Source organism: Salmo salar, chromosome 23 (assembly GCF_965601325.2).
Source record: "Salmo salar chromosome 23, fSalSal1, whole genome shotgun sequence".
Lineage (NCBI taxonomy): Eukaryota > Metazoa > Chordata > Actinopteri > Salmoniformes > Salmonidae > Salmo > Salmo salar.
In genome coordinates this window covers 12,617,647-12,629,717 of record NC_138313.1, presented here as the reverse complement: position 1 = coordinate 12,629,717, position 12,071 = coordinate 12,617,647, and the positions used below count along the sequence as shown (strand labels likewise).

Here is a 12,071-nt window from a genome sequence, read left to right as displayed (position 1 = left end):
ATTTTTTTTGCGAATGTATTAAAAATAAAACATTTAAATACCTTATTTACATAAGTATTCAGTCCCTTTGCTATGAGACTCAAAATTGCACCCTGTTTCCATTAATCATCTTTGAGATGTTTCTACAACTTGATTGGAGTCCACCTGTGAGAAATTCAATTGATTGGACATGATTTGGAAAGGCACACACCAGTCTATATAAGGTCTCACAGTTGACATTGATTGTCAGAGAAAAAAACTAGCCATGAGGTCAAAGGAATTGCCTGTAGAGCTCCGAGACAGGATTGTGTCGAGGAAAAGATCTGGGGAAGGGTACCAAAAAATGTCTGCAGCATTGAAGGTCCCCAAGAACACAATGGCCACAATCATTCTTAAATGGAAGAAGTTTGGAACCACGAAGACTCTTCCTAGAGCTGGCAGCCCGGCCAAACTGAGCAATCGGGGGAGAAGGGCCATGGTCAGGGAGGTGACCAAGAACCCAATGGTCACTCTGACAGAGCTCCAGAGTTCCTCTGCAGCGATGGGAGAACATTCCAGACGGACAACCATTTCTGCAGCACTCCATCAATCAGGCCTTTATGGTAGAGTGGCCAGACAGAAGCAACTCCTCAGTAAAAGGCACATGACAGCCCACTTGAAGTTTGCCAAAAGGCACCTAAAGACTCTCAGACCATGTGAAACAGGATTCTCTGGTCTGATGAAACCAAGATTTAACTCTTTGGCCTGAATACCAAGCGTCATGTCTGGAGGAAACCTGACACCATCCCTACGGTGAAGCATGGGGGTGGCAGCATCATGCTGTGGAGATGTTTTTCAGCAGCAGGGACTGGGAGACTAGTAAGGATCAAAGGAAGATGAACAGAGCAAGGCCCAGGCTCCAGGGCCCACCCCAACGGCCCCCTAAGTACACAGCCAAGACAACGCAGAAGTGGCTTCGGGACAAGTTTTTGAATGTCCTTGAGTGGCCCAGCAAGAGCTCGGACTTGAACCCGTGGGGGAATTGCAAGGAAATATGATAATCAGTGGTGGAAAAAGTACCCAATTGTCATACTTGAGTAAAAGTAAAGATTCCTTAATAGAAAATGACAAGTAAAAGTGAAAGTCAACCAGTAAAATACTACTTGAGTAAAAGTCTAAAAGTATTTGGTTTTAAATATACTTATGTATCAAAAGTAAATGTATTTGCTAAAATTTCCTTAAGCATCAAAAGTAAAAGTATAAATCATTTCAAATACCTCATATTAAGCAAACCAGACGGCACCATTTTCTTTTTTTATGGATAGCCAGGGGCACGCTCCAACACATACATATTTACAAACAGAGCATTTGTGTTTAGTGAGTCCGCCAGATCAGAGGCAGTAGGGATGTTTTCTTGATAAGTGCATGAATTTGGCCATTTTCCTGTCCTGCTAAGAATTCAAGACTTTTTTTATTATTTATTTTTATTTGAGACTGCTCTTCTCTGTGTCACGGAGGCTCTCCGCACTGCTAAAGCTAACTCTCTCTCCTCTGCTCTCATCCTTCTAGACCTATCTGCTGCCTTTGATACTGTGAACCATCAGATCCTCCTCTCCACCCTCTCCGAGTTGGGCATCTCCGGCACGGCCCACGCTTGGATTGCGTCCTACCTGACAGGTCGCTCCTACCAGGTGGCGTGGCGAGAATCTGTTTCCGCACCATGCGCTCTCACCACTGGTGTCCCCCAGGGCTCTGTTCTAGGCCCTCTCCTATTCTCGCTATACACCAAGTCACTTGGCTCTGTCATATCCTCACATGGTCTCTCCTATCATTGCTATGCAGACGACACACAATTAATCTTCTCCTTTCCCCCTTCTGATAACCAGGCGGCGAATCGCATCTCTGCATGTCTGTCAGACATATCAGTGTGGATGACGGATCACCAGCTCAAGCTGAACCTCGGCAAGACGGAGCTGCTCTTCCTCCCGGGGAAGGACTGCCCGTTCCATGATCTCGCCATCACGGTTGACAACTCCCTTGTGTCCTCCTCCCAGAGTGCTAAGAACCTTGGCGTGATCCTGGACAACACCCTGTCGTTCTCCACTAACATCAAGGCGGTGACCCGATCCTGTAGGTTCATGCTCTACAACATTCGCAGAGTACGACCCTGCCTCACACAGGAAGCGGCGCAGGTCCTAATCCAGGCACTTGTCATCTCCCGTCTGGATTACTGCAACTCGCTGTTGGCTGGGCTCCCTGCCTGTGCCATTAAACCCCTACAACTCATCCAGAACGCCGCAGCCCGTCTGGTGTTCAACCTTCCCAAGTTCTCTCACGTCACCCCGCTCCTCCGCTCACTCCACTGGCTTCCAGTTGAAGCTCGCATCCGCTACAAGACCATGGTGATTGCCTACGGAGCTGTGAAGGGAACGGCACCTCCATACCTTCAGGCTCTGATCAGGCCCTACACCCAAACAAGGGCACTGCGTTCATCCACCACTGGCCTGCTGGCCCCCCTACCTCTGAGGAAGCACAGTTCCCGCTCAGCCCAGTCAAAACTGTTCGCTGCTCTGGCACCCCAATGGTGGAACAAGCTCCCTCACGACGCCAGGACAGCGGAGTCAATCACCACCTTCCGGAGACACCTGAAACCCCACCTCTTTAAGGAATACCTAGGATAGGATAAAGTAATCCTTCTAACCCCCCCCCCCCCCCCCTTAAAAGATTTAGATGCACTATTGTAAAGTGGTTGTTCCACTGGATATCATAAGGTGAATGCACCATTTTGTAAGTCGCTCTGGATAAGAGCGTCTGCTAAATGACTTAAATGTAAATGTAAATGTAAATTCAAAATGTAACGAGTACTTTTGGGTGTCAGGGAAAACGTATGGAGTTCAAGCATTTTGCTAATCCCGCAATAACATCTGCTAAACACGTGTATGTGACCAATAACATTTGATTTGAGTTAAAAGGACATTATTTTATTTTGGAATGTAGTGAAGTAAAAGTAAAAGTTGACAAAAATATAAATAGTAAAGTACAGATACCCTCAAAAACTACTTAAGTACTTTACACCACTGATGATAATGAAGGCCCTGTAGCTTGTTCACTGTAGCTCAGTTGGTAGAGCATTGTGTTTGCAACGCCAGGGTTGTGGGTTCGATTCCCACGGGGGGCCAGCACAGGGAAAAAAAATAATGAATGTATGAAATGTATGCATTCAATACTGTAAGTCGCTCTGGATAAGAGCGTCTGCTAAATGACTAAAATGTAAAAGACGGTACAAATGTGCCTTTTTAGTGTACCACCCCAGTGACAGAGCCGTTAGTTCCTTTTAAGTGGCATAAATTAATCATTGCGCCTTATGGTGGGTACAAATATGTACCTTCCTTCAATACATTGCTTTTCTGCAATGTATTGGGACACAGAAATGTACCTTCACCGTACGTCGAGAACTAGAGTGTGATGATTGCCTTAATATTTAAAATATTGGGTACAAAAATGGACCCTCATACTCTTTATTCGCACATGTACCAAAAGGATAACGAACAATACCATGGGATATCATTATGTGTACCTCTGAAGGTACATTATCTGTATTTAGATATTTGTGTTCCCCAGGGAACAATACCATACCCTTATTTTGTAGGAGGTTCTTTATATTATATGTGTGTGCATGCATACATATGCATGCTCAAGTGTGTGTGTGTGTGTGTGTGTGTGTGTGTGTGTGTGTGTGTGTGTGTGTGTGTGTGTGTGTGTGTGTGTGTGTGTGTGTGCTCACATGAATGCATGGCATGCCGCGTGCATGTGTGATCATGCAAGTGTGTGTATGACTCACTTCCTCTGATTGTCGGTGAGAGTGATGCCCTGTGCTGAGACTTTGAAATTAACCACAGTGGAGGTTGGAGGAGGGTCCATGGCCAGAGTCAGACTGGCTGTCTTTTGCACAGCCTGGTACCCTGTCAAAGACTCCAGCTCTACTGAGCCCAGGAACCACACATTGCAAGCTAGGGAGAGAGACACACACCCATTACACATTGTAACACACACACGTTATACACTGTAACACACATACAGCCTGGTACCCAGTCAGAGACTGCAGCTCTACTGAGCCCATGAACTACACGGAGAAGCATACATGTTACACAATGAAAGTTGACACACACACACACACACACGATCACACACCGAATGTCAGAGAAGAGGAGAGCTGAGACTATAAAGTACCTGCTCCCTGTTTGAGTAGCTCAGCAGCAGAGTTGGTTACGGACTGTGTTGATGGATCACTTGTCTCTTCTAGAGGGTCTGACAACACAGGAAGAAAAGGGAAGTTTAGTGGGAACTGATATAATTGTATTTATAAAAACACAAGGAAAGACACACACACACATTCTTACCTCTTTCGGGGATGATGAGTTTGCAGGGCAGGGCCAAGGGGGTAATGGAATGTTGACAGACCAACGCAGTCAGACTTCCTGTGAAGAACAGAAAACACTGTCTCAGATGCTTTCATATACCTTTCCATCAAGTCATTGGTCAACCAAGAATATTTTTTGGACCAGATTTTGTGGACCTGTTAAGATGCACTACTGCGTATGTCCACCAGAGGAATACATTGTATTACTTCACAAAACTGAACATATGCACCCATACAGTACACATATGCACAGATTACAACACAAAACAGCACAAAAGAACAGAACAGAACACACATACATAAGCACATAGCACAACACACAGGAATATGTCCTCACCAAAGTAGGGTTCATTGGGACAGCCCTTAAGCTGCACCCCTTTCTGTGTGCACTCAATCAGGAAGTGCCTCACCAGCTCATTGGATAGGTCGCCACCCACTATGGAGATAGGAAGTGACATCAGAGCGGATTGGGGAACTAGCAAATGCCCTAGGTACAGATCTAGGATCAGCTTCCCCTCCCCTAATCCTAACCTTTACCATTAGTGGAAAAAATGCTAAACTGACACAGGATCAGCATCTAGCGGCAACTTCATCCTACACCGCCGTGGACTGACAGAAATATCTCATTAGAAGAAAGTCAGAAGTGACATATAACTACAATGGTAAAATGTTATGACATATTCTAATGAGACCATGTTGGAACTTATGGACCTCTCTCAGCCTGCATCCCAAATGGCATCCTATTCCCATAGGGCTCTGGTCAAATGAAGTGCACTTTATAGGGAATATCATGCCATTTCGGAACGCAGTAATTTGTAGCCTATCACATCCACCTTTCTTGCTCTGTGTCAGGACAGAGGGAGGGGGTGTGGCCACCTTCATAGCCAATCCGTAGGCTCCTTGGAATGAGTGACTGTCCCTGACGATGAAGGATCCTGGTTCTCTGTCCTTCAGCACACCGATGGCTACAGATCACCACAGGAGTCAAAAAATAAAGTTTAACACAGTCACAACACCCATGTCATAGTCAGTAGTGACCTTGATGCCCTTTTCAGACTTCTGAGACAAACAGAGCCAAGCCAAGCCAAACTGTACTGCTCTGGCCTGGTTGCACAATGTGTAATGCACATCTAGCATAATGGCTGGAACTGTGCTGGAAAGCACAGTGTGAAAATAAAATATCCAAGCCAACACACACACACACACACACACACACACACAGAGAAAGAGTTCTTGCAGCACCCGTCTAATATCTGGAAACAATATTTACCTTGATCTCTGGAGATGTCAGGCTTGTACCAGAATTTGGACGTGTCCTGAACAAACTTCACACTGTCCTGCTTACTGGAAAACGGGTCTGCAACACAACACACAGACAGAGACAACCATTTGGTGTGAAGAGAGAGAAAGAGAGAAATAGAGCACTATAGTATATAAACATATTTTTGAGACACAGTGAAAATCGTGTACGACAGTATGATTGAGTGTGAATTCAGGCATGCCATTGTCTTTGTATGTACAGGTGAGAGTCAACGTATAGCTGTCTATACATGTTTACAACATGGGACAGACTGTGTAATGAGGTTTCATTTTTCACATGCACAAGCACAGTGAAATGCTTAACTTCCAAGCCCTACCCAACAGTGCGATTTTGAGTAGCAAAATATTATAACTAATAAACTACACAACAATAACAAAAACACACCAAATAAGTGAGGAAAAAACAACTACATTTCAGATAAATGTCAGGTACTGTATATACAGGGTCAGTACCAGCACCAAATGTGCAATAGGGAGGGATAGTGGAGTATTTGAAGTAGATATGTACATGTAGGCAGTGATTAGGAGAAAGTGACTGGTAGGAAGCAAAATAATAATAATAATATTAAACAATATGGCAGTAGCATAAGTGGTGGGTTGATGTGTGCATGGTGGTGAATGTGTGTATGTAAACGTAAAAGTGTGGGCCAGAGTGTCCGTGTAGGCGTGATTGGCAGATGTACATATAAACAGGGATGAAAAGTGACTGGTAGCAGAAATACTTATGGTTATATAGTAATGGTAATATACAGAATAAAACAAATCAAAGCACATTTTATTTGTCTCATGCGCCGAATACAACAACATTACAGTGAAATATTTACTTACAAGCCCTTAACCTGTTTAGGATAGGGGGCAGTATTTTCACGGCCGGATAAAAAACGTACCCGATTTAATCTGGTTATTACTCCTGCCCAGAAACTACAATATGCATATAATTATTTGATTTGGATAGGAAACACCCTAAAGTTTCTAAAACTGTTTGAATGGTGTCTGTGAGTATAACAGAACTCATATGGCAGGCCAAAACCTGAGAAGATTCCATACAGGAAGTGCCCTCTCTGACCATTTCTTGGCCTTCTATAGCCTCTTTATCGAAAATAGAGGATCTCTGCTGTAACGTGACATTTTCTAAGGCTCCCATAGGCTCTCAGAAGGCGCCTAGAACGGGGAATGATGACTCTGCAGTCCCTGGGCAAAAAACAGTAGGGCTTTTGGAAAGTGGTCGTTCTGAGCACAATGACACTGGTGTGCGCGTGCATGTGAAGACTCCATTTTCTATTTTCAGTGTTTGAACGAAAACAAGGTCTCCCGGTTGGAATATTATCACTATTTTACGAGAAAAATCGCATAAAAATTGATTTTTAACAGCGTTTGACATGCTTCGAAGTACGGTAATGGAATATTTTGAATTTTTTTGTCACGATACGCGCCGGCGCGTCACCCTTCGGATAGTGTCTTGAACGCAAGAACAAAACGCAGCTATTTGGATATAACTATGGATTATTTGGAACCAAAACAACATTGGGTGCTGAAGTAGAAGTCCTGGGAGTGCATTCTGATGAAGAACAGCAAAGGTAATCAAATTTTTCTTATAGTAAATCTGAGTTTGGTGAGTGCCAAACTTGGTGGGTGTCAAAATAGCTAGCCATGATGGCCAGGCTATCTACTCAGAATATTGCAAAATGTGCTTTCACCGAAAATCTATTTTAAAATCGGACATAGCGATTGCATAAAGGAGTTCTGTATCTATAATTCTTAAAATAATTGTTATGTTTTTTTGTGAATGTTTATCGTGAGTAATTTAGTAAATTCACCGGAAGTTTTTGGTGGGTATGCTAGTTCTGAACGTCACATGCTAATGTAAAAAGCTGGTTTTTGATATAAATATGAACCCGATTGAACAAAACATGCATGTATTGTATAAGATAATGTCCTAGGAGTGTCATCTGATGAAGATCGTCAAAGGTTAGTGCTGCATTTAGCTGTGGTTTTGGTTTTTGTGACATTATATGCTAGCTTGAAAAATGGGTGTGTGATTATTTATGGCTGGGTACTCTCCTGACATAATCTAATGTTTTGCTTTCGTTGTAAAGCCTTTTTGAAATCGGACAATGTGGTTAGATAAAGGAGAGTCTTGTCTTTAAAATGGTGTAAAATAGTCATATGTTTGAAAAATTGAAGTTTTGGGATTTTTGAGGTGTTTGTAATTCGAGCCATGCTCTATCATTGGATATTGGCGAGGCGTTCCGCTAGCGGCACATCTAGATGTAAGAGGTTTTAACCAACAATGCAGTTTTAAGAAAATACAAAAAAATATATATATTAAAGAGCAGCAGTAAAATAACAATAGCGGGGATATATACAGGGGGTACCGGTACAGAGTCAATGTGCGGGGGCACCGGTGTCAAGGTAATTGAAGTGATATGTACATGTAGGTGCAGTTACTAAAGTGACTACGCATAGATAATAACATAGAGTAGCAGCAGCGAAGAAGAGGGGGAGGGGGGGTGTAATGGCCGTCAAAGGGAGTAGACCAAGGCGCAGCGGGTTGAGTGCTCATTTTAACGTTTATTTTAATAAACTTGAACACGTAACAAAAACAAGAAAACGAATGACAGCTAAACAGTTTTGCAGGCTAACCCTAGCAGTGCAAAAACAAGTTCCCACAAAAGACAGGTGAAAAAAGGGCTACCTAAGTGTGACTCCCAATCAGCAACAACGATATATAGCTGTTCCTGATTGAGAGCCATACCAGGCCAACAAAGAAATACACAACATAGAAAAACCATAGAAATACAAAACATAGAACAATACCCAAAAACCCCGGAATACATAAAACAAACACCCCTCTTACATAAATACATATCCCAACAAACCCCAAACCACATAAAACAAACACCCCCTGCCACGTCCTGACCAAACTACAATAACAAATAACCCCTTTACTGGTCAGGACGTGACAGGGGGCAATGCAAATAGTCTGGGTAGCCATTTGATTAGATGTTCAGGAGTCTTATGGCTTGGGGGTAGAAGCTGTTTAGAAGCCTCTTCCACCTAGACTTGGCGCTCTGGTACCGCTTGCCATGTGGTAGCAGAGAGAACAGTCTATGACTAGGGTGGCTGAAGCCTTTGACAACTTTTAGGGCTTTCCTCTGGTGTAGAGGTATAGAGGTCCTGGAAGGCAGGAAGCTTGGCCCCGGTGATGTACTAGGCCATACGCCCAACCCTCTGTAGTATCTTGCGGTCAGAGGCCGAGCAGTTGCCATACCAGGCAGTGATGCAACCCATCAGGATGCTCTCGATGGTGAAGCTGTAAAACCTTTTAAGGATCTGAGGACCCATGCCAAATCTTTTCAGTCTCCTGAGGGGGAATAGGTTTTGTCATGCCCTCTTCACGACTGTCTTGGTGTGCTTGGACCATGTTAGTTTGTTGGTGATGTGGACGCCAAGGAACTTGAAGCTGTCAACCTGCTCCACTACAGCCTTGTCGATGAGAATGGGGCGTGCTAGATCCTCCTTTTCCCGTAGTCCACAATCATCTACTTTGTCTTGATCATGTTGAGGGAAAGGTTGTTGTCCTTGCACCACACGGTCAGGTCTCTGACCTGCTCCCTATAGGCTGTCTCATCGTTGTTGGTGATCAGGCCTACCACTGTTGTGTCATCAGCAAACGTAATGATGGTGTTGAAGCCGTGCCTGGCCATGCAGTCATGAGTGAACAGGGAGTACGGGATGTTACTGGGCACGCACCCCTGAGGAGACCCCGTGTTGAGGATCAGCGTGGCGGATGTGTTGTTACCTACCTTTACCACCTGGGGGCAGCCCGTCAGGAAGTCCAGGATCCAGTTGCAGAGGGAGGTGTTTAGTCCCAGGGTCCTTAGCTTAGTGATGAGCTTTGAGGGCACTATGGTGTTGAACGCTGATTTGTAGTCAATGAATAGCATTCTCATATAGGTGAGTACCAATCAAATGTTTGGACACACCTACTCATTCCAGGGTTTTTCTTTATTTTTACTATTTTCCAAATTTTGAAAAATAGTTAAGACATCAAAACTGTAAAAAAAATGTGTTAAACAAATCAAAATATATTCTTCAAATCAGCCACCCTTTGCCTTGATGACAGCTTTGCACACTCTTGGCATTCTCTAAATCAGCTTCATGGGGAATGCTTTTCCATCAGTCTTGAAGGAGTTACCACATATGCAGAGCACTTGTTGGCTGTTTTTCCTTCACTCTGTATTCCAGCTCATCCCAAACCATCTCAATTGGGTTGAGGTCGGGTGATTGTGGAGGCCAGGTCATCTGATGCAGCCCTCCCATCACTCTCCTTCTTGGTCAAATAGCCCTTACACAGCCTGGAGGTGTGTTGGGTCATTGTCCTGTTGAAAAACAAATGATAGTCCCACCAAGAGCAAACCCGATGGGATGGTGTAAAAATAAACTAATCTCCAAAACGACGAAACGTTCAATAAAAATGTATTTTTTTAGCAAGGGCAGGGCTAAACACAAAAATCTAAATGTATTAACTGCCCACCCTTGAAAGACAATCAGCAACCAAGTTGTCCCTACCACGGACGTGTCAGATTTCAAGGGAAAACTCCTGCAACATCTAATCAAATGGCTACCCAGACTATTTGCATTGCCCCCCTTTTACACTGCTGCTACTCTCTGTTATTATCAATGCATAGACACTTTAATAACTCTACCTACATGAACATATTACCTCAATTACCTCGACTAACCGGGTGCCCCCGCACATTGACTCCGTACCGGTATCCCCTAAATACAGCCTTTGTTATTGCTTTTGTTATTTTACTGCTGCTCTTTAATTATTTATTATTCTTTTTTTTTTTTTTTTTAACTGCATTGTTGGTTAGGGCTTGTACCTGTGTTGACAATTTGATTTGATTTGATATCCCTAGTAACTTTCCTACCAAATGTTTTCACTAAGCGGTAAGGACCTGAAAAGCGAGCCTGCAACGGTGTCCCCAGAACGTGTAACAAAACAAAAAGAAAGTGCGGCTTCGAGCCTTTCGATCATATCAAACTTTAATTTTCATTTGAGCCTTCTCCAAATTCTCACTGGCAAACTCACAGGCTCGATGTAATCTGTATCAAAAAGCTCTAACATGCTCTAACAGATTTTCTTCTGTTTTTGAGAGGTCTCAAATGACCTCTGACATGATGTCCAAACACAAGTTCATTCAGACTACAACCTGAATAACCGCCCGTGACGCTAACAGCACAAGAGGTACAACTTCATCCCAGTCTTTCATACATCTTGTTGACCCCAAGATGGCCTGCCATACTACCATCGTGAGCCAACCTCAGTATCTCTTGTTCAGAAGTGGTGCAAGAACGTAATTTCATCATTAGAACACAATCTCTTTCAAAGTAACCCATTCCAAAATGAAGGATTAGGCTGCCCCCGTGTCCCGCAGTATTTTCACCGGCTGCTTAAAAGCATCGCCACTCTGCAGAAACACGAACCTGTCAGAAACAAAGGGTTCACATACATCTGATCCAAAATCTTAAGAGATACCCAGGAGACTTAATGTGCTCCCACAACAAGAACTGTCTTTCTCTCTCTCGCTCTCTCTCATTTTCTGTTTCAATTTAGGACACAGAGGCAATGTGCCCTTTCTCACGGCAGGTGGATACGAAAAAGCAGTTTCCTGCCGATCTTTATCTTTGGGCACTGTACAAATGGACGGAAACCTTGTAGTAGGAGGTGACTTCTCTGGATTGCTTTTTGCATAGGGATAACTACTGGGTGCTTTGTTTGTGAATGTAGTTTTATGTGTCAACACAAACTCATCTGCAAGAACTGCAGCTTTCTCAAGAGTGAGATCCTTGTGCTCATAAATGTAGGTTGCAACCCTTTCGTGAAGGCAATTTTTGAACTGCTTGAGAAGTATGAGAGTCTTTAATTAAATCCTCAAGGTCCTTGATCTCTTGAGAACCACACCACCGATCAAAACGACATGGTTGTTCCCTTGCGAACTCAACGTGGCTTTGCGATTCTGTCTTTCGTAATTTGTTGTGGGTATGCCTCTGGGACCAACTCGTATGCCCAAAGGATAGCAGCTTTAACAGAGATAAAGAGAAAAAGCGGCATACACCTTCTGAGCCTTTCCCACAAGAACACTTTGGAGGACCTGTGACCAAATATCTCACGGCCATTTTAGGCATGTGCACATTCTTGTTCTAGTCTGGCTGCATGCTCATCTTGTCTTTCCCTGTGCTCCACCTCTAATTTCTGTTGTTCCTATTTTGCCATTAGTTCTATCTCCCCCAGTTACAAGTCTTTGGGAATTCACCTACTACCCATAGGACCCTTTTCACCAACATCCCTATACGGAAGGATTTC

The 12,071-nt window shown here is 43.7% G+C and overlaps 1 protein-coding gene across 1 annotated transcript in view; it reads right to left on the bottom strand.

The window, feature by feature from the left end:
- The window catches only part of LOC106584067 (tensin-3), an 82,521-nt gene that overhangs the window by 3,234 nt on the left and 67,216 nt on the right, over positions 1-12,071 (bottom strand). The window contains exons 8-13 of the mRNA XM_045706329.2: positions 5,649-5,735; positions 5,212-5,343; positions 4,716-4,814; positions 4,359-4,436; positions 4,189-4,266; positions 3,800-3,968 (exon numbers count right to left, since the gene is read on the bottom strand). Of these exons, the coding sequence (XP_045562285.2) occupies positions 3,800-3,968; positions 4,189-4,266; positions 4,359-4,436; positions 4,716-4,814; positions 5,212-5,343; positions 5,649-5,735 (643 nt within the window). The remainder of the gene's footprint in view (positions 1-3,799; positions 3,969-4,188; positions 4,267-4,358; positions 4,437-4,715; positions 4,815-5,211; positions 5,344-5,648; positions 5,736-12,071) is intronic.